The 24,085-nt window shown below is 39.5% G+C and overlaps 1 protein-coding gene across 1 annotated transcript in view; it reads right to left on the bottom strand.

Annotated features, from left to right (window-relative positions):
- ARHGAP42 (Rho GTPase activating protein 42) overlaps window positions 1-24,085 on the bottom strand; it is a 264,435-nt gene that overhangs the window by 96,246 nt on the left and 144,104 nt on the right. Inside the window, exon 4 of the mRNA XM_030560108.1 lies at window positions 7,409-7,480. Coding sequence (XP_030415968.1) covers window positions 7,409-7,480 — 72 coding nt within the window. The remainder of the gene's footprint in view (window positions 1-7,408; window positions 7,481-24,085) is intronic.

Below are 24,085 nucleotides of genomic sequence, written 5' to 3'. Positions count from 1 at the left end.
AAATAAGGTAAGTTGCTTCGTTCCTGAAATTTTTTCCCAGTTAGCTCACTCTGCTTTTCCTATGATTTATACAATAATTACAGAGGTCATTTTTTCAACTCAGATGGAGTAAATCATCAGGCTACCTAATGCAAGGCTGGATTTCTATAGTCTCTAGAGAGTTCTCCGTTTTAGTTAAACTGAGTGTGCACAGAAAAGGAAGAATTGAAATATGTGCAATAAAAACAGAAGAGTAAGTAATATAAATAATCAAGAAGAGCAGAAAGGGACGTAGATTGTGTACTGTTGGTTTGGTTAAAAACAGTAATATTTTATTTCCAAGATCTGTGGGGACAGTTTTTGTGTCTTACAAAGGATTATTCTTTATTATTGGAGATTCCAATAATATATATTATATACGAAAACCATTTGATATACGAAAACCACTTGAACTTTACTCACTGGGTTTATGGTGACACTGAATATAAAATACAGATGTACAGCTTTATACTGTATATTGGGTATAGTTTATCCTCAATAATCTTTCTAATTTGTGCAATTGCATTACCACTGTTCTGTCAGAAATCCTCTTCCTAACCCTTATTTTTAACTTTGTGGGCCTATATCTGCTTTAGGTATACATGCAGTTCCCACTGAAGTAAATCCAGTAATTAAAAAGAAAGAAAAAAGAAGAAACCCTAAATACTCAAAACCCTTCCTCACATCCTTTCATTCCCCACCAAATTCTGACAAAAGCTGATAGCTCATACTGATATGCATTAATACCTCCCATTATATGGATGCTAATAATGCTCACATTTGAGCAAGGTGCTACTTCTACAAGGTTCATATTATAAACTCAACAGGAGTAAAACAATTCAAATTAAAAAGGTCTGATAAAGAAAGAAAATGATACAATGTTTAGAACATGTTTTTAAAAGAATATAGGAGCACAAACCAGGTAACTCTGGTCAAAAAGACTGATTAAGCATTTTCACACCCAGCTACTTGAATTGTGCTTGCAACTGTGGGAATTGTGCATGAAAACTAGGAGCACAATTTAACCTACCTTTGCATGCCTAATTTCTTTAAAAAAAAATCAGACAAAAATTACCTCTAAATATATTGCTTTTTTCTATTCCATTCTATATAGATTCTTATACACACGTCACCATAGTATCGGAGCAACTTGCAGGAGTGCATTAGCAATGTGACTAACATCTCTCATTTGTGATTTGTTTTCTCTCCCATCTTCTCTTCAGGGGGAGAACTGTGTGGGCAGTTTATTGTGTTCTTTGGTAGGGCTGTTTTATTTTGTTAGGGTTTGGATTTTTTTTTTAAATGTACATGCTGCTGTGAGTTTTTGTGTTAGAAAAAAGCAAGTTCAAAGAAGTGCACCTTTCCTGTTGCAGGATAAGGTGGTGAGGTTTGCATCTATGGCACCTTTACCACTATTCAGAGTTTGAGGGCCCAGTGAAGATGTCAAGTATAAATGAGATCCTCGTGTACAAACATCCTTCGAGTGCTGTGAAACTTTCATTACAAAAGTCCAAACTGGGTTTCCAGTTTGTTACATATGGAGAGATCACTCCACATTCAGCCAAAAGTTCACTAAAAGTTTGCAAATCTTCTGTGCAAACCTGTATTAACTAAAGAGTTTTGTAAGTTTCACACCCCTGAGCGATGTGAATTATGCTGAAGTAATTTGTAGTGGCGACATAGCCTCAGTTTTCCATACCTTTATTTCTAACCCATTCCTATTGTACTTTATAGATTTACCATTCTTGTTAGAGGTTCTGTCATAAACAGATAGTTAAGGGTTAATGTCTCTTTTACCTGTAAAGGGTTAAGAAGCTCAGTAAACCTGGCTGACACCTGAACAGAGGACCAATAGGGGGACAAGATACTTTCAAATCTTGGTGGAGGGAAGTCTTTGTGCTTTTTTTGTTGTTCATTGTTCGCTCTTGGGGCTAAGAGGGACCAGACCTACACCCAGGCTTTCTCCAAATCTTTCTGAATCAGTCTTTCATGTTTCAAAACTGTAAGTAGTAGCCAGGCAAGGCGGATTAGTCTTATGTTTGTTTTCTCAACATGTAAATGTGTATTTTTGCTGGAAGGATTTTTACCTCTGTTTGCTGTAACTTTGAATCTAAGGCTGTGGGGGGAGTCCCTCTGGTCTGTATGAATCTGAATACCGTGTAAAGCATTTTCCATCCTGATTTTACAGAGATAATTTTTACCTCTTCTTTCTTTAATTAAAAGCTTTCTTTTTAAGAACCTGATTGATTTTTCCTTATTTTAAAATCCAAGGGATTGAGTCTGAACTCACCAGGGATTGGTGGGGGGAAGGTAGAGGGGATGGTAATACCTCCTTCTTTTAAGATCCAAGGAGTTTGGATCGGTGTGAAGCCTCTCAAGGCAACCCAGGGAGGGGAAAGTCTAGGGGGAAAAGGAGGGGGATGGTTAATTTCTCCTTGTTCTAAGACCCAAGGGGTTTGGGGAGGAACAGAAAGTGTGCCAGACACTAAATTCTGGCTGGTGGCAGTGTACTAGATTTAAGCTAGTAATTAAGCTTAAAGGTGTTCATGCGGGTCCCCACTTTTTGTACCCTAAAGTTCAAAGTGGGGGAAAAACCTTGACAGATTCTCATTTTTTTTTGAAGAACATTAAATGTAATTAAGTATCACCTCTTTGTGCTGCTCTCATTCATCTCAATGCCCTTTGCAACTATTTCATTTGACAGATCCACTTCATATCAGACCCAATCATACCCTAGATTATGTGGGTATAACCACCCAGCATTGAAGCTGACAGTTGAACTCAGGCAAAGCAGAAGAAGAAAAGACAAATATATTTATTTTGGATTTTTCTAAAACAACCAACTAATAGAGCTCCTGTCTGGTGGCTGAGCTTAAGAGGTGTCAGCCCAGGAACCTAATGGTCCAAAAGAAAGGTAACAAGGTCTAATGCAGGGGTCGGCAACCTACAGCATGCGTGCCACCTTCGGCATGCGAGCCGATTTTGCCTGGCACGTGGTTGCTAGCCTGGGTCCCGGCCGCCAGCCCCGCTCAGCACACTGCCAGCTGAGTGAACGAAACCCCTGGTCGGCAGGAGGCTAAGCGGGGCCGGCGGCAGGGTTAGGGTTAGGGTGCCTCCCTGGGTGGGCTGCTGCAGTGGATGCATGTGGGTGGCGGTCCCTGTGTGCCCCTTGGCTCCCCCCTCACCGCGCTCAGGTTCTGCGGCTCCCAGGAGTGTGAGCCGCCGGAGTGCAGAGCCCTGAGACTATGTGGGAGAGGCAGAGGCGGGTCACACTCTTGGGAGCTGCAGAGCCCAAGCGCGGTGAGGGGAGAGCCGAGGGGCGAATGGGGACCACCACCCGCATGCATCTGCTGCAGGAGCTCCCCCGGGGGGGCACTGGGCCGCAGCCCAGTCAGGCACTCCCCCTAGTTTCCCCCCTCACCGCTGCTCCTCCCACAGCTCCCCCCCTCCCGCTACTTCAGCACTCCATGTGGAGTTTTGCCTCCACATGGAGCCAGCATCTGACCGGTATGGGCATGGTAAGGAGAGTCCCAGGGCGCAGTCAGGGAGCAGGGGGAGGGTGGGATGGGTTGGGAGTTCTGTGGGGGCTCTCAGAGGGTGGGGTTGTGGAGAGGGATAGAAGCAGCCAGGTGACAGGGAGCAGGAGGGGGGTTGGATGGGTCAGGAGTTCTGGGGGTCCTGTCAGAGGGCGCGGAGTGGTTGGATGGGGCATGGAAGTCCCTGGGGGTCTGTCTGGGGGTGGGGATGTGGATAAGGTTGGGGCAATCAGAGGACAGGTAGGGGGTAGGCAGTTAGGGTGGAGAGGTCTCAGGAGGGAGCAGTTAGGGGACAAGGAGCAGGGGGTGTTGGGGGTTCTGTCCGGGGCAATCGGGGTGGGAAGTGGGAGGGAGTGGATGGAGGTGGGGCCAAGGCAGGGTTCTCCCCTCTTTTTTGATTGTTGAAATATGGTAACCCTAGGTGACGGGGGAGCTGGGGGGCACATGGGGGCTGGCACCTGCATACAGCCCGCAGGAGCCCCCAGGAGAGCGCCGAGCCGCAGGCTGGGTGGGAGAGGTGGAAGGGCGCAGCTGCTACCCATTAGCGCCACGACCACCTTTGCAGGGCTGCTACCCCCCTGCACCGCACCAGCTCCTCCATGGCTGGGGCTCACTGCTGCTGCAAGCGGGATGCTCTGGCTCTTCGGTGCCTCCGGAAGGCGGCTTCTCCCTGTCGAGCTGCTGCAGTGGCCCAAACCCGGCAAAGGCAGTGAGTGGACTCAGGACGGGGGCCACCTGGGTGGGGTGGGGAGGGGAGGGCTTGCAGGGGGGCTGTACACCCTCGAGGGGAGTTCAGGGCACGGGGAGGGGGGACCTGGTCTGGGGAGCAGCCTCTGGGCATGGCTGGCCCCTGGGCAGGCTGGCCTCTGAGGTCTATAAAGACTCGTTGGGATTTGCCCCTCAATGAACCAATATGCAAGGGGGGAGGGACGGTCGCAAGGTGGAAGTTTTGCCTGGGGCGCCAAATATCCTTGCACTGGCCTGCCCCAGGAGGTGCGTGCACCCCAGGTTAAGAATCACCACACTAAACTGATAAGATCTGCATTTTAATTTAATTTTAAATGAAGCTTCTTAAACATTTTAAAAGACTTGTTTACATTACATACAACAATAGTTTATAGACTTATAGAGAGAGACTTTCTAAAAACGTTAAAATGTATTACCGCCACACAAAACTTTAAATTAGAGTGAATAAATGAAGACTCAGCATACCACTTCTGAAAGGTTGCCGACCCCTGGTCTAATGGATTAGGCATAAGACTGAGTTGGAAGATCTGGGTTCCAGTCTTAGCTCAGCCACTAAGTTGTTGTGTGGCTTGGGCAATTCTCTTGACCTCTGCATGTCCCTTTTCTCCCAGTTATGAAATGGCGACAAATGCCTATCTAGCAGGAACGCTGTAAGAATTAATTAATGTTTGTAAAGTGCTCTACCCAGGTAGAGCCCTATATAAAGTGTCTGGTGTTATTGTTCATGGCAACAGCAAATGGGAGTGAGCAATCCCCAAACACGGAAGTATTAACTGTCTACAGAGTCATTGATTGCATATATCTAAAGGGGACAGTGAGTGCTGCACATTGCTCTACAATGACCTCCGCACCCTAACCAAGAAGCCATGTTAATGCCCTCTGGATAGAGTCTTGATTAGCTTCTCCAGACACTGTCAACAACACAGTGAGTCTCTATAGAACAGGCAATCATGTCCCTGAAGCTATGTTATTACAAAATTAAATAGCAACACAAAGAATCAAACTGTCAATGCAGGTAGAAATGAAAACTGCTAAAAAAATAGAAAGCATTTTCAGATGGCATTACACTCTATTATCTGCAGCATAGTTACAAACAAATTGCCATGTTCTGCATCTGCATAGCAGGACATAGGTGTGGTAAGGAAAGCATGCAGCTGTACACACACAAAAAAATCAAACATGAGGGAAGGAAACATCTTCTTTGTCCACAGAGGTCTGACCACAGGTCCACAGCAGGAATTTGATCTAAACATGTGCTTAGTTCCTGAACAGAGGGTTCTCCATCTCTCTGCAACACTCACAGAAGCAGTACAGAAAACACTCAAATATTATCACTTACATTCTCCATTTCTCCTCTTACCATATATATTTTCACCTCCTGCGACTCTGCTCTGAAGCAGAAAGAGTGCAAGCCCTATTATCTATTTTATAGGCCCACCACGTTATGCTCTTTATACAAGAACTAAACAAAACTAGAATGGTTTCTTCAAACCAAAGCAATATTAAAAATTGAAAGACTTCCCGGATAATCTGTCAGCAAAGTTTTAAATCAAGGGCACAATATTTCAGAAGCAGTACATGTACTCAGGGAGCACTGTCTGGTACCAGAATCATGCACCTTATTAACTATTGTACTCTTTAAGACTCTCCAAGGCAACTAATCAGTAAGAGTTCTGTGCACCTTAAGAATTCTGCATTGAGATGGAAATAGGGCTTTCTAGGTTGAGAGACTACACCTAGGAAACTCCTTTTCTGAATGTACCCCCAGGTTCTCTGGGCTCAATACTGAGCCTTGCTACAGCTCTTTGTGCTGCTCTGCCAACTATATAGATGTCTTAAATCACCAACTAGAGATTCTCCATATAGAAGAAATATCTGGACACTGTAACCCAGAGGGGGGCAAAGGCCGAAGGAGACACGGCCAAAGCACACTGAGCTCTGAGAACGTGCAGTGCCCCTTTGGAATCACTACATCCACAGCACAGTATAGAATAGCGCCAAGGTGGTTCTAAACTATACCAAGGATTGAACAAGGCTTTGGCTGCTTTTAGAATGAAGGAGCCACAACCAGCTGCTTTGTCATTCGCCTCCTCTGCTGCACCCAGAGGAGAGATAGGCCTCTTTGTACGGAGTTGGAGGTGAGTCAGTTCATTTGACTGTTTCTCCTCCCATTTTAAAAGCACTCTTTTTTGGTTTCTCCTTTCCTCCATCAGTTTTGTTTATCTATTATTTAAGTTTTTGTAGTGATCCAGAGGCATAAAATTATTATGACTGATGTTTCTTATGGCAGTGCTTAAGGGACAACCAAGAACGGGGCCGCCTTGTGCTAGGCCTTGTGAAAACACTGCAGTAAATGGTCCCTACCCCCAAAGAGCTTGCTATCTACCTTGACATTATAGACACAAGATGGGGGAGGGATGTAACACACAAGCAGAAAACATCACATTATTTCCATACTTGTGGGAGGAAAAAGGTGATATTGGATTTACTTAGGAGGGAGTAAGAAAAATGGAAAGAAAGGGGAAGGGAAGTAGGGTGAGGGGCCAGGATAGGGGAGAAGGGGGTAAAAGTGGCAGGTAGGGAGTGAAGCTGAGGTGAAGAAACTGTGATGGAGGGGGAGGGAGAGACTGAAGCAAACAGCCAATGAGTATAGGGCAGACAAAACTGTAAAAAGTTCTCTCACAGTTCCTGCCTTTGCTTCTTCTTCAGCTGCTAGGATAGGAACATTGGAGAGGTTCACAATGCACATTAGAATGACTCTGGGCTAGTAAAAACTGAGTGTCTACAATATTTCTCAGTTACTTTTTGGTTTTCCATATGGGAGTGAATTAAACCTAAATACAGAAAATAAAGGCAACTAAAGGATATGGCAGATTTGCTGCAAAACAAAAGGCTCTATTAGTGCCTGAGGTATGCAATATATCCAGAACCTTAAAATGTCCCTTCTAAAATGTTCCATTCCTCTAAAGCAAAGAACTAAGTCCAATTTATTAATACACAAATACACTGAGAACAATGGAATCATTACTTTAAAATGCTTGTAATCTAACAATCAACGTAGCGTGAACTTAAATCAAATATAAAATAAATAAGAATTGGTTCCTTACTTTTGCTGCACCTATTTGTTCTTTACGAAACTTTTCCAGTGGTGCTATTAACACATCATTGGCATTCTGGATCTGAAATGTCAAATATAAATATTCAAATATGTCTCTTTTTCATATATAATATTTAAAGAAAGTTGGCAGCGACAGTACAATTCAGTAAATCTCACTTTGCTAATCTACAAACCTGATAAAAACCCAGTGGTTTCATCACAGTTGTCAAAGAAGGTTTAACGGCAGAGTGAAGATAAGGCTCCACTTACAAATGCTTCTTTGCTTGTATAAAGTATACTACAAAACATTTCCCAATGTATTACGAAGCATCATCATAAATAATTAAAACTTAATTATATTTGTCAATATAAAATAAAGTACTCATGCTGCATACATAGGATTCCTGGTATTTGATTTCCCTGAATGTTAGAGTTTACAATCTAATTTCAGACAAAAGCAACAACTGGAAGTAAAACAATCTGGCAGAATTGGGGAGAAGACAAAGGTAACAGTGTTAGGAACATGACTACATAGACTAGTTATGTGCATAAATAGATAGCTTAGTGATTTCAGCAATCCCCTCTGACCATCTAGCCATTCCAGTTAAGGAAATAATCCAAAAGAAAAGCTGAAAAAAGTTACAAAATATATAAAATTGGCAACTATCATGTTTATCCTCTTACACTTAACCTGGAAGCTCTAATTATGTGATAGCTTTCATTTTTCCCATTGTTTGTTCACTTAGAGCAGGGGTTCCCAAACTTGGTTCACAGCTTGTTCAGGGTAAGCCCCTGGCGGGCCGCGAGATGCTTTGTGTACCTGAGCGTCCACAGATATGGCTTCTCGCAGCTCCCAGTGGCTGTGGTTCACTGTTCCCAGACAATGAGAGCTGCGGGAAGCGGTGGCCCAGCCCATGCCGCTTCCCGCAGCTCCCATTGGCCAGGAACAGCGAACCGTGGCCACTGGGAGCTGCAAGTGGCTGCACCTGCAAATGCTCAGGTAAACAAAGCATCTCACAGCCTGCCAGGGGCCTGAACAAGCCACGAACCAAGTTTGGGAACCCCTGCCTTAGAGTGAAATTCACCCCACTGCAGAAGGCAAACAAAAATGCCTGTGCATTATTTAAACCTTACTTAACCTCAAAGCTAAGGGATTATGTGGCATGTAAGGTTTCGGCTAGGAAGGATATATTCATTTCTTTTGCTATCTTGATGTATTTATCTTTTTGCCATGCAATATCACTTAAAAAAAACTGTACTCAATTTCCTGCTAAAATGTCTATGAGAAATCATTCATTTTCAGGTTTAGACACAACAGCCACAGGAAGACTTTTTATACGAGCCTCATTCTGAGTCATGTCACTGACTTCAGTTGCAAAGTTATGTATCTCTCACACAGATTTGGTGTCCCCTCATTTTTATTGTTGTAAATTATTCACCTCAGAAATAAAGAATAAAAAACCTGATTATACAACATTTTATTTACCTTAAAGGAATTACTAGCAAAGCATTTTAAGTTTCCTGCATAAATAATTGTTCCCTCATTTCTGGTCTTTACCACATACATTGCATTCCACATTTGGGTCTTGCAGGTAGGGAGGATGGGCAGAGCTAATGTGAATAAAACAGGTATGAATGAGGAATGCTGTGGAGCTTTACATAACAAGCAACAAGACACAGTGCTGTTATAGCATGAAAGCTTCCAAAGGGCTATAATAGTCCAGACAAATTCATCTGTAAAATATAAACAAAAATTCAGCAAACAGATTTTTTTCAAAACTAAGATTTCATTCCCAAAGCTCACACAGTCACTCTCTCAGTCAGGTGTTCCCTGCAGACAGAAGATGGGTGAAAAAAAGCAAAATTCTCAAACTGCCATACCTACTTAATAGAAAAAGTAAGGGAGCACTAGCAGCACTCGACAAGTTTGATGACATGGTGGCCCAAAGTGACCAAGTTGAAAAACAGAACAACTGACACCGCCGCTGACAGTGTTTATGACAAAGACTAAATAATAAAATCTAGCATATGGTTGACTGTCCTGCAGACATGATAACAAAATAATAGAAGTATGGCCTACAAAACTAGAAGTCTTTAGAGCCAGATCTCACCAAAATACATTTGCTCCTGTACCTCTATGCCAGTGTGACTCCACTGAGCTTGTATTGAATTAAATATGACAGTCAGTACTATACAGTATTTCCTGTCTTATTCATTTTGCTATTGTATTAAATATTATGCTGTTCCCTAAACTGTCATTTTTCATTGATATTCTGATTTGTTATTGGTATTTAAGGTAGCAACTAGAGACCTGAACTGAGATTGGGGTCCTTATGTGCTAGGCACTATGCAAACACATAGTTAGAGAGACCAAGTCCCAAAGAGCTTCCATTCTAAATAGGACAGGCAAGGGCAAACAAGGTGAAGTTACTTGCCCAAGGTCACATGGTGGATCTGTGGCACAGTCAGGAATAGAACCGAGGCCTCATGAAGCCCAGTTCAGGGACACACCTGCATTGAATAAGTTTGTGAGGAGGAAGCTAGAGGTCTTGACAGCTGGTTGGACATGGCTGAAGCATTTAGCATCTATAAAAGCAAGGGAGATTGTTTTAATGTTTGGCACAAGAGGGACTTGGGCACTACAGAATGGATGTCTCTCTTTTTCCCCATCTCCCATGAGGAAAGAAATTGAGATTTGTCATGGAGACTTGAACTCCTACTGTCTTACAACCACTTACCACATTTCCCAGTGTACCAATATCTGTTGTGGCATCCAACAATTATACACATATAAGATAAATGCTTCTCCTTATAATCATCAGTAAACAAGTTAATATTGATATAAATAATCACTATTTGTCTTCAGCGTTAACAAGACACTGAGGTGAATGAGGCTGTTCACAACATTCAGAGTTGTCACTTTCATGTGCCTGGCATGCAAACTCTGGAGACCACTCGAAGCAGTTCATATTTTAACGGCTTTCTTCACAACCTTCAAATGACAGAAACTTATTTTTTCTTGTTAACCAACAGTTTAACTTATGAAGCACAAATCATCTGTTGCAAATTCCATTGATGTGAAATCTCAGAATACAAAATGGTCCCTGTTCTAGACATCATGAAAGAGATAGTTTATATACAATCACATGGCATTATAAGGAGATGCCAAGGAACAAGGGTTCCAATACCATTATGACCACTGTACTTTGTACACAAGGGAATTCAGAATTAGGAATGGGCAATGGATATAGCTAGACATTAAAAGAATATGTTCATTTAAATAAATATAGAAGAAGTTTCCTGGTCTAAGTCAAGATACATAGACAGAATGCTGCACATCAGTCCCAGTGAAGAACACTTCTGATGACAGAGCACTGATGTGGCAATCCTCTTCCTGGCAAAACTATGCATTAGACAAGACAGGAAGGAGTATTTATTTTGGGAAGAGAAGCCTGCCAATAAACTATCGGAGAGAATCCTGGCAGATGCAATTCAACAGACCTCATTACAGGATTCAGGCTGCTCAGCTGTGTAAAGACTCCCTCTCTATCTTCACTGGACTTTGATGGCCTAGCTTTGATAAACCATAAATATACAGCTGGTAGAACTTCTGCCTGGCACATTTATTTTCTTTTCATTACTGGTTCATATCATTGGAATTACATTATATTATAGTTGGCTTGTTTTGGCATCTCATTTGTTGACATTTTTTGGCTAAAATAATCTGTTGCATGACTGAGCACTGGATAATCTTTATGATAACCCTCCAAAATGTGTCACTTTGCAATACTAATACATATATATAATATGATTTTTACAAGTAAGGCTCTGGACCTTTCTTTGTACTTTCCTTTACTGAGTGGCCAATATACTATACTATATACACCTCTATCTCGATATAACGCTGTCCTTGGGAGCCAAATCTTACCATGTTATAGGTGAAACCGTGTTATATCGAACTTGCTTTGATCCACCTGAGTGCGCAGCCCCACCCTCCCAGAGCACTGCTTTACCGTGTTATATCCAAATTCGTGTTATATCAGATCACGTTATATCAAGGTAGAGGTGTATATAGTATATTATATATATACACACACACACACACACATACATATATACACATATACATATATATATACACATATACATATATATATACACACACACAAAATACTATACTATAGTGTATATTTTATATATGTATATACATATATACATACACTATATTATACTATTATACTATACACACACTATATACATACATACACACACTATATTATACTATAATAAAAGAGAGAGAAAGAGATAATTGAGTGTAGAGAAAATAATAATGTTCTTACATCACCATCTATCTCAAACTGTTGAAATCATTAACTACATATTCTAACTGATGGTGAAAATCAATGGGAAGTGCTTTGAGCATCTAAGATTTATTCAGAGAATGTTTTAAAAAGGATTTCTCACGTAATAATCTCTTACTTTGTAGAATGAAGCTAGATTTCCCTTTTTGAATTTAAAAACAAATTATAAAACTAATGGGCATCATTACTCTTGTCCAATGGACTTTGTACTAATTATTACTGTACTGATTTGGATGACCTACCACTGTAACAGCTGCTTCTAAAAGATATATATAGATGTATGTATACATTACTAGAAGGAATAACACCAAAGGAATAAACTGTCCCATAAATCTGAGATTCCGAGTACAGCATCTTGAAAAAAAAACTAAATTATCACATTAAAACTGTAAAGTCAATTATTATTTGCATGTATATAATGCTTTTCATCAAAGGATGTCGAAGAAATTTGCAAACAATTAATTCAACACCCTTACAAGAAAGGTACAGTCAATATACTCATCTAGAAACACAGGAATTTGCAGGTCAAGTGCCCCTTAAAGTCCACTATCCAATCTCTGATTACGTCCAGTACTACATACTTCACAGAAAGAGGCAAAGAATACTGTAGTGGATAGTTATGGAATAACTTGCCCTTAGAGACAGTTCTTATGAACCCTTAGCTGGAGGCTATTTTATGCTCTGAAACAAGATTTACATGGGCAGACAGAGGCATTTGACCAAGGTCAAACAGTATATAATTTGCATAGGCAGAAACAGAATCCAGGGGTGAAATAGCTGGTCCCGCGGAAGTCAATGGCAAAACTCTGGTGGAGTACAATAGCACTAGGGGTTTCATAAATTTCAAGGCAGAAGGGACTGAGTGATCTAGCCTGACCTTCTGAATAACACAGGCCATAAAACTAAGTGCCTCACTTCTGGTCCGCCCAACAACTAGATAGTAACTCTTCTCACCTACTGATCCACTCCAAAAATTTATAATGATCAAAAAGGATTGCAAGTTTTGTATCATTTAAGGTTTTCAATGTGCCAGTTTAATAGAGCATCTCACTTCCTGCAAAACTCATGCTCTCTTGCTTGCTTAGTTACTGTGCCGAGGCTGAGATCAAAGAAATGCAAAACAGAGGGATAATGTCAATAAGGCTATAATAGTTTGCTGTAAATAGCAACATCAGAACTCCTCGTTCTGTTAAAAAAAAAGACATCTTTTTCCTAAAAGCATTTTTTTAAATTAGAAGCTCCTTTTAAGAAGTTTTAAAAGTTTTTTTTGATCAATTATTGATTTGTTCTTGAATACTGTACTGTACATTCCCTGTTATTACTTAATGATAGTTCCCCTAACCCAGATCAAACAATATAATTTGTTTCGTGTTCTGTGATATAAGCACAGTACCAATTTAGATGAGAGAAGGCCATTTCACAGTAACTTAAGGTACAACAGGCAGAGGTAATAGAGAAATGATACTCTGAGAAAGTTTGAGACTTGTATTAGATCTTGCAACAAAAAAAAGCATTGAAAATGTTATCAAGAACAACCAAAATGTCTTTAATATTTTCAACTAGCTCTAGTTAGCAGCATGGGTAAAAGTATATAAAACATATGTAATCATAGTTATTCTAATAGGCTATACATATAGTTAAGGTTAATGAGCTTTTCTATTCCAACCCTTTCTTTTCAGTTGTTCATAATTTTTCAAAATTTCAGATCAGAAACCCTTTAGGAAAAAGATACTTTCTTTTTCAGACACACATGGACACGCACGCACACAAACAAGCACACTATTTATTATAAACTAGTTATTGCAATCCTGTTGATATTCATTTGTTTTACATATTAAATACCATTCTATAAATGCTGGTCATGACTCCATAGATGAGTACTGCACTTAAAGGAGGGATTTAATCACTTATATCATGCATGACGAATACAGTGTATCCTCCCCAAAATTACAGCACTGATTACAGAACCAAAGGTTGGGCTACTGTCCCCTAACAACATTAGTATTAGCTGAGGGGTGGCTTATCTTGAGCTATTCTTTTGTCCTTCCTTCTTGTTCCCCCTCCCTTTATATAGCCTGCTATTAAATGAAACCAATATATTCACACAGTGAGCATTCCAATAACCAGGTCAACTTACAGTATTCATAAATTACAGAGCGGTGCTATGTTCATTACACTGTATTTGAATACTTTTTAGGATTAATTATCTTTTTTGTCACTGTTCTTCATAAGTGAAGTTTCTCCATTAGGAACAATGAGGAAAAAAAATCACAAATGATTTTTCAAAAATCAGTTAAATCTAATACGGGACCATAAAAATTAACATGATCTATTCATAAGGTTTTTGCATTGTATGCAGGGCACACTTAAGGATAGCTTTGCATTTCCATGTTTAGATTTCTCTCAAATTGAACCTTAACTTTGAATGTCCTGGGTTTATCATGCTCCAGTACATCATCCTTGTAATGCATTTTACCATAAATTACCGATATACATACTTTAAATTCTTAATTCCATTTTAACTTAATTTTTGCCTGGGAACACATACACACAATATATACATACATATATGAATGCCAGAAGACATTAAGAATGTTTCAGGGACTTGTTTTTTATTGAGGAGGGATACAGAAAGTAGTCTCTATCTGTAAACCCAGAAGTACAGTTGTTTATGTCTGTGAAGGAGTCTTAATGTCTAAAAATTACTTAAAATAGCATTTCAATATATTAAAATAACATGCCCTATATTTTGACTCCTACTAAGATTTTTAAATGTGTGATTTTTGAAGTCACATATGTTTTACACTGGTGAAAGAGTTAAAACTGATTAAATGAAAGTTTTAATATGTGTTAGATAAAACTGATCTCACCCTACGTTTAATTTGAACTGGTTTTAAATAAAGACAGAGTACGATCTTGTGCTACAAAAAATAAGAGTATACTGAATGGAATGTTCCCCTGAGCATCTCCCCATGCCCCAATCCCCTGCCTCAGCCCTGATCCGCCTCCTGTTCTCCAAAACCCTCAATCCCAGCCCAGAGCACCCTCCTGCACCCTAGACCTCTCATCTCCAGCCCCTCAGAGCCCGCACCCCCAGCCAGAACCTGTACCCCTTCCCGCACCCCTGCCCTAGTTCTGATCTCCCTCCTGCCCTACGTACCCCTCAGTCCCAGCCCAGAGCACACTCCGATACCCCAAACTCCTCATTCCCCAGCCCCACCCCAGAGCCTGCACCCCCAACCAGAGTCCTCACCCCCTCCCGCATCCCAACCCCAATTTTGTGAGTATTCATGTCCCGCCATACAATTCTATTCCCCGATGTAGCCCTCAAGCCAAAGTTTGCCCACCCCTGCCATATAGGATGGGGCAGGGAATTTTTTTTTTTTTTTTTAAGGAAGCCTGTTGGCACATTTCTGTCTAAACACAATCTCAATATCTGATTTTTTTTAAATTAATTATTTTAACTAACGAGGTATCTGCCCTGAGCTACTGATATTTGAAAAGCATGCAAAAATTAGGTTGTAAATGGGCTATAAAAAGTCATTTAGGCCTTTGGTGGAGCAGCATGCACTCAGTCATGTAGCCAAGGGTAAATGGAGTTGACCTACTTCTCATTTGAGGAATATGGATTTTACCTACTTCTTATTAGGGGAATATGAGTTTAGTTTAGGTTAGTTTACCCACTGTTGTTTTTTTAACCACCACACCATTGCATATATCCATTTTCTTTTTGAAGTTCAGAGTTATCTTAATTGTGGAGTACTCCAAGAGGCGAATTGAAAAGATAATGGAGTAAAAAAGCCCAGGAAACAAATTTAATGAAAGCTGTTAAAGCCCATTTTTCCCTGTGTCCTTTCCTGGTATAACTGTAAAGTGTAATATGCATTAGTTCTATAAGGAATATAAATGACTGTCTTTAAAAGAGATTGAGTCAAGGTACTTATCATTTATCCAATATTTTAAGAGTTTGTAAATCTCTGAAGTAGCTAATGTCAAAGATGAGAAATCTGTCTATCTTTCTGGAGGTCAGTGGCCTCAGGCTGCTCTCCACTTTATTGTGACTATGTCAGTCTAAAGTCAGTAATTTATACTTACAAACTTAGGCTACTTTTTCTGTTTGGGTGGACACATGCACCTATACAGAGCTCCACTGATGCTGATGGGTGCACACCCAGGTGGAACAAATTGCAGGATCAAGGTCTTAGGCCTGGTCTACACTGGGGTGGGGGTAGGTGGGAATGGTATCAATCTGTTATGCAACTTTAGCAACATACTTAGATTAACTTACCGTGGTGTCTTCACCGCAGTGAGTCGACTGCTGCCACTCCCCTGTTGACTCTGCCTGCGCCTCTCACCGAGCTGGAGTGCAGGGGTCGATGAGAGAGCACTCGGGGATCGATTTATCGTGTCTAGACTAGATGCGATAAATAAATCCCCATTGGATCGATCGCTGCCCGCCGATCTAGCCAGTAGTGAAGACATACCCTTAGGGTCTCAATCCTGCTTCTATTCAGTTGAATGGCCAAACTCCCATTGACTTCAACAGGAGTAGACGCAGTTCCAAAGTAACTCTGTACCATATATAGATTTAAGGATGTATGACCACTCACTTTTATTTAGGATTGATAGAGGACACGGGAGGGAGTATTATCATCCCTTGAATAAATGCATCAATAGTTAACAGTTAATACTAATAAAACTATCTTACATTTATTTGAAGATTTTCATCATAAACAAGAGGCTGGCCCTACAAGCTGAATGCCTCCTATAACTTCAGTGGGACTACTACTGTGTAAATTATACCTGTTTGCAGGTCTGGACCCTAACCAGGCAAAACAGATGAAAGGTGGGAGAAATAAGATGTTCTTATCCCCATTTGGCAGACAAACTGAGACAGAGAAAGACTGAGAGACTTGCCCAAGGGCACACAAAATTCTGGCAGAGCAGGGAACTGAGCCCAAGTTATCTCAGTTCCAGTAAAATGCCTTGACCAGGAAACCAACCTTTTTGTGCTTGCTTCATGTTTAACAAAAGAACATTCTCATTTTTTCTGAAATATGCTGCATCACATTGCATCAAATTGTCCACTTCCTCTATGAAAGAAGAAATCTTCACATTAAATTTGGGACTTCAAAACAGAGATTTCCCTGAAGTGTTTAATGACTCATGTGTCCTGAATTATTACAAAATATTCACTTGTTTCATGTTGATTTGAGAATTCTAGAAAAGGGCAATTAAAATGCATTCAAAGATATGTATTTCTATAAACAATATTCTCATTAACAAAAATGCTTGTCTCCTAGAATGTATGGCTGTGCCAGAAAACCAATTTAATAATTGCCAAGTTTTTTTTTCCAGCTAAACAACGATTTAATCAGTCAGGGAAGAATTATCTTTCTGCTAGCATGCACTGTGTATGAACAGCTATTCATCAATACAACTTTAAATTAATGTGCTTGGGGAAATAAAAACAGTGGGTTAACATGCAAGCTTTTGATGCCAAATAAAATGATGCACAAGCATGTTATCACTATAATGCCTCACTTGTATAGGTATATATTTTAGTCTATATTTTTGCCTTAAAAGTTACAGAAAACCATTATAAATAGGACAGAAAACTAATTTTACATCATTCAATGGTTCCATAAATACATTACATATTTTTCAGAGACTTTAAAAGTGAAAAATTGCATACTTGTCAAATTGTTACAAACAGCATATACATATACCCAAACTTTATCAGAAGCGCTCTCATGGCTGCAAACAGATAACATCAAGCAATATACCCTTAATATATATCTTGTTTAGGTTTCTGGAAAATATCTATAAATATTACCCTTCATTTCAGCTATTTTGAGTAGCAGAGAAATTCAGATGATGTTGAAGTATGTTTAGAAGATAAACAACATTTTAACCATGGGTTAAATACGACAGAAGGTCAAACACTTCAATATACTAAACGTAGCACAATATTAAGTTTCCTGTCACTCGCTTTTTGCTATTTCAAGTGTTTTTTATAAATTGCCACAAGAGAGTGCTCATAAATCACTTACACATCAGGGCTAAAAATGTTTATAAATGTCTCAAAGAACAATTTTTCCAGTACATTTTTTCCAAGTGAATATTCATTTTAATTTTCCATCCACCATGGCTTTTAAAGTGGTGTTGAAACAAAATACTGGATGTTTTAGTTTCGTACATTACACAAAATAAAAAACATGTTATGGCTACAATATTAAAAATTGCAAAGAGTCAAGAAATGCAAGAGATAATGTTCCTTCATCAACATTAACTAGCTATGTTACATAATATAATGGAACAGGCCACTTATGCATGTTTGATTTTGCCAAATAAACAGTAATATATAAAGTACATTTAACCAGAAAAACAGGAAACAAAAACACATTTATGCATTGAGTTCAAGTTAATGTTGCCATTAGAATATTAACTTTTCCATTTCTTGCCTTTGTAATTTCAGCCGTGCAACCCTAACTTTAAGTATATGCCTTTCTTAACTGCTTTCCTGAATAAGGCCACATCTAGATTGGAAACTTTTTTTGGAATAACTTAAATTTTGGAGGGATAAACTGCCTTGCATCCATATAAAAAAACAGCGTTCTAATTATCGGATAGCTTATCCTGCAATAATTAATCCACTTTGGAAAGTTAAATGCCATATATACTCGTTCATTAGCCCGTTCATTTATAAGCCGACTCCCCAAGATGGATAGGTAAAAATAGCAAAAACTATATGATCCTTTCATAAGCTGATCCTATATTTCAGGGGTTGGCAAACTTTGGCTCCTAGCCCGTTAGAGTAAGCCGCTAGAGGGCTTGGACATTTTGTTTACCTAGAGCATTCACAGGCACGGAGCCCCTCCACTACCAGTGGCTGTCGTTTGCTGTTCCCAGCCAATGGAAACTGCGGGAAGTGGCACCATGGTAGTGCTAACATGCAGTTACTACCCATCCCTACAATCCCACACACACACCCATCCCCTCACTTTCACCAATCCTTCCAGCCCAGCACCAATCCAACATTGGTACAGGAGTCTAATAGAGAAGGGTACTAAAGTGGAAAATGTCTTATCATCACCAAACGCTCCCCAAAATGGGACAAGCAGATGTAAATAGCATTCCAAAATTGAGACAAAAAGCAACATTTTACCATTGTTGGCATGGATACCAGTATTGGAACAATGACAAACAAAAACAAAAACAAAAAAAGGCCAAGCCACACAGCACTTTGCTGCTCCCGGAAGCTGGTGCCCAAGGCTACCATGCTGCTCACCTGGTCCTAGAACTGGCCCTTGCTGGAAGACCCCGGATGCTGCAATCCACTGAATGAAGCTATGCCTGTAAAATATCTTGCAGAAGTCACTGGTGGATTTCATCCTCCTCTACCTGTTTTTCCATAGTATCATCATGGCTCAACCCATCCAAAACTGTCCGGCAACTGTGGTGCGGCCTATTCATATTAACTGTCAGGACTGTGGCACTCAGGAGCTCCCTCCATGCTGCCTGACAACAATTTGTAAATGGTGCTGGCTTGCCAAAAGATGATGAATTATGGTATGCCAGGAAAGGAATCATGCCAAATGTTCAGTTTGTTCTCAAGTCCCAGAATTCTATTAGGCACCCCAGAATGCACCATGAGAAAAATCCCAGAATGCAGAGAGCTTAGCAGTGGAACATTGCACCATGGGGTATCTAACTATGCACAGAATACTGTACAGTTATCTCGAAAAAGTGCAGAACTGTGTGGAGCAATGATTCACAAAGAAAGTAATTTAAACCAGCATAAAAAAAAGCAAGGTGGAGACACTATTTCACTATACTGTAGTTACAGAAATTAAATGAAGGGAACACTAGCCAAGCAGTAGAACAAAGGTTTAACAAAAGAGTAAATTAAGCAAACAGTTATAAAAGCTCACAATGATGCATTAAATTATGGGTTAATACTATAATGCAAAGTTACGCTTAGAAAAGTGTAAGGTGCTCCTCATTTCCAGCTGACCAGCTGAGTTACAAGTGAGTTAACAATCTCAGAATTACTGAGAATAAATTCCCAAAATACAGAAACAAATGAATATGGATAATGAACTACATATGACATACTTTTTAAAATATTCTCTTTAATATATTTTTACAAAATTCTCTGAAGAGAGATTAACGCTATGCCATTTCAAACCTGGTATGTGGTTAGATGCAAGACTATCGCCCATGTCTTAAGCACCAAATGAAAACATAAAAGGAAGTAGGACAGCACAATATTATTTGTTAAATTACCAGCATGGTTATTACAATATCGCCATCTGGAGTATGTGTGGAGAGCTCCGATTGAAATTGATGAAATATGGCATTACGTTATTCGTCTGATCTAAACTGTAACGTATGTCAACAGCCAGTTCTGATACATGATGTCACCTGTCTTTAAGATGAGGTTTCGTGAAGTCTCAGGAATAAGTGTTGTGCTCTCCACCACATATTCCATTACAATATATTTAATTATCTCTACCGAGTATATTTTCTGTCATCAGCTCATGTTCGGAAACTGTATTCACCACCAGGTTTTAAAACGTGGTGGCCAGCTGAATATCTGACAAAGACAGGAGTGATCATTTATTTAAAAGGAACCCACAGTAAGCTCTGAGCATGCACAACATTTAAATAGGCATACAAAATGGAAACAGAATTCAAAATTAGTAATCATCCAAAAACACGACCTACCACCACTCAAACCTACTAATTCAGCTCTTTTTCCCAGAAAAGACCTAGACATTGCTGTGTGACCTGAAGGTCAACAAAGGCAGGTTCCCATGTACTAACAATAGAAACCCACTCCTGAGACACACAAAGTATTCTAGGAGCTTTACAGAACATAGCCCTCTGGTACAAAGTGTGGACAATCTTAGGTTGTGGGACACTTCCTATCATGAGTAGTGCTTACTACAATGAGTAGTCTCATGGAATTTCTCAACTCTTCATGAGTCGTAAGTACTATCCATTGTGGCAAATTGCAGAATTGGACTCTAATTTCAGATAACACAACAAGAAATGTGACAGAAAAGGGATGGGAAGGGGACACAGGTGATAGCAAGCAGATCAAGTGGCTACCGTAGGATAGTTATGCATGCATCTTTATGATCTACTTAACAATGCAACCATTAAGTAGAGTATAATAGGACTATATAATTTGCAGGTAGGCTTGTAGATGTGGGGGCAAGGTAGAGGCTAAAAAGGCTGTGAAGTGGGAAGAGTTGCAAAACTTCCATCATTTTTTTTTAAAAAGAAAGGAAGTAGGAAGAAATGACATTTTAGCACATCTGGATAATGCATTTTAGTTGCATGTTCATTTAGTATTTCTGTTTAATATGATTTCCTCTTAACTATCTTGTTCACTCTCATTGCATTCACTGCTTGTGATGTCTCTGGAGGAGAAAGCTAAATATTCACCCCATCTGTTTTAAATTCTGCATTTGTGAATTTGCAGTAAGCTTAAAACAGTCTTTGTTGGCTTATAAATATTTAAAGAGAAAACATCATTACACTTAAACTTCCAGAATTGCGGTTATTTTACAATAATTAAGTTTTAATATTTGAATGCTAATCTATTTTAGTCATAAATGCAGAATTTTTGGGTAGTGCCAAATCGCTAATATTTGAAGCGTAATTTTAAACATTTATTCAATTATTTACTACTGTTTGTATCCAGAGAAGAATTTACATCCATTATAATCACAATCTAAGTGCATCAGTATTTGACAAGCCAAATGAACAGTTAAGGATATTTTGATAGCTGATGCTTAAAACAGTCCTGCTGAACTGGAGAAAAGCTGCTAAGTACATTTTATCAGTCATTTCGGCTAGCAGTAAGTTAGAAGTTGCAAATCTTGCATGTATCCAGTGAGAACGTTATTTCTGATAACATACGGTAGCGATGAGCTGTCTGGTTGGTAGGTTTTATTGGCAACCTTAAAAATTATTTACACCACTTAATGCAGTGTCATCTGTATGCTAAAAGCAGATCTGCCCTTGGAAGGATACCATAAATCCTTTCTGCACTCTGACTTGCTATCCTGGAAACAGTTTCACGTTAATTCTACTTTACGTTTAAGTACACTACAATGATTGCTGAAAGAAAATAGTTTAGATTCAGTATTTATGAAAAGTTAGATACACTACCATTTTTTTCCATTGTTTACTCCACTAAATGTTTTTAATAGATTGTTAGTTTTCATTTTACCAGCGTTTGCTTCCAGAAGATTAAAGTGAAGAAACAGATACTGTATCTCAAAACTTTGATCACTTGGAGGTCAAAAGTTACTTTTCCTTGCATCCTCCTATTCAATGGGATTGGAAGAGCTCAAGTTATGGCTGGAAAAATAAATGTAGATGCGGACTTTTTAAATATATTTTCTAAAACCATTTTATCTAGAAAGTCCCCAATATGATCATTAAAAATCAAAATCAAGCACAAAGCAGTATACATTTCAAACAAGATTCTCTTCAAATTGATTTATAGTACACAGGATATTACATTATGAATTCAGTTTTTTCTCATGTAATACTACAATTATTATTCAGCATATATGAATAAATATAATGTTTTTAAAACATATTACATGTTGGTGAGTTAAAGATTTGATTGAAATATTCAAAATGATGAATGGCACAGTGAAAACTGATCATCTGCTCCTTTCACCCTGTCTCTTACAGTACACAAAAGCAAGGTGTCACAGAATTGAAATTAGCATGGCAAATTGTAACTAATAAAAAGGACATTATATGTGCAGCATCAACCTGCGAAATTCAATGCCATAGGAGGAAATCAAATCAAATACTCCAGCTGGAATATTAAAGAGGCTTGGTAATTTTATGACCATTAATAACAAGGCAGTTGCTATGCATGCTAAAACCAAGCTAATCAGATCTCAGACTTCCAGGAACTTGCTGATTGCCTGCAGGGGTGAGGATGTAATTTTCTCACATGCACAGTATTATGCATTTGCCAATGAGTTGTGTATGCTCTTCCTCTGAAGCACTAGCTACTGCCCAGAGGAAAGATTTATGTCTCAATTATATGATTTAATATGGCAAATACTTTCAAGGTTCAGTCTGAGTAAAATATAAATACATATGAACACCACTTCTTCGAATTCATGTAGCACCTTCCATCTGAGGATCTCAGAGCACTATAGTTAGTAGACCGTCATGGGAGACTAAGACACACAGAAGTCAAGTGAACTGATTTGCCCAAAGTCTGTGGAAGAGTTGGAAAGATGTCTTGGTTCCCAGGCTTGTTACTTGATCACAGAATTATCCTTCCTCCCACCTTGACAAAATTAACTCTGATTTAAGTTTCACTCCTTTCCCAGTGCCTGGTTGAGATAGAAACTTGAATAAACTGGCCCGGTTAGGACTCAACCCTCATTTTGATAGGAAAACAATTTACAGGAAGAGAGAGATGATATCTACTACATCCAATATTGTTGGTGTACATATGACTAAATGAACCCTACTGAGACCATACAGAGGTTCTTTCACTAAATGGTTCTCACTGGAACTATCATGGCTCTTGGTTTGTTATATAGTGCTGAAGACCATGATGTTTTATCCATGGCGGTGAAGAGGGCTGCAGCCCCTCTTCTATAACGCAAACCTCAATGAGTATCCATTTTTTAACCTCCTGCCTAGACTGTAATGCAGAACTGAAAACCACTTGAAGGCTTCAGCTGATACAGAACGCTGGTGCCTTCCCCCTGACAGCTACAATAGGCACATGAACATCAATGCTCAAACCTTTTCATTAGCTCCTTGTTCTCTTCTGGGCACAATTTAAGATGTTGGTAACTCTCTCAAATGTGGTGGTGATGGGCAAAAGAGTGCCTAAGAATGACACCTATTTACTCAAGAGATCTGCTCCTTGTTTGCATTTGGAGACAGAGCGCCTTAATTCAGTGACGAGGATGAATATTTACTACATTTGATTCCTGCCACCACTGTAGAGCCAACTCTGCTAGGGATGAATGAGCTAGCTTCTTGTCTGTTTCACACACCAACAGAATTGTAAACCAACTTCCAGTCACAATATCTTCATTAACTGCTGCACAAGCTAGAAAGAACATGGCTCAACTTTGACTCGAGGTGGAGTTTGCAGCAATGGCCATTAAAAACCTTTTTTTTTTTTTTTACATTTATAAACTTAATACATTTTATCTGGATGTCATTGAGACAATCATCCTTCCTTTAAACCCTGGTGTATTTGTATCATTGCATTTGGCCACAGTGCTGCATGTGGACAGTGACAGAACTGCAATCAAGGT

This window comes from Gopherus evgoodei, chromosome 1 (genome assembly GCF_007399415.2).
Source record: "Gopherus evgoodei ecotype Sinaloan lineage chromosome 1, rGopEvg1_v1.p, whole genome shotgun sequence".
Classification (NCBI taxonomy): Eukaryota; Metazoa; Chordata; order Testudines; family Testudinidae; genus Gopherus; species Gopherus evgoodei.
The sequence above is the reverse complement of the archived record's forward strand: the minus strand, read 5'-3'. Positions and strand labels throughout refer to the sequence as shown.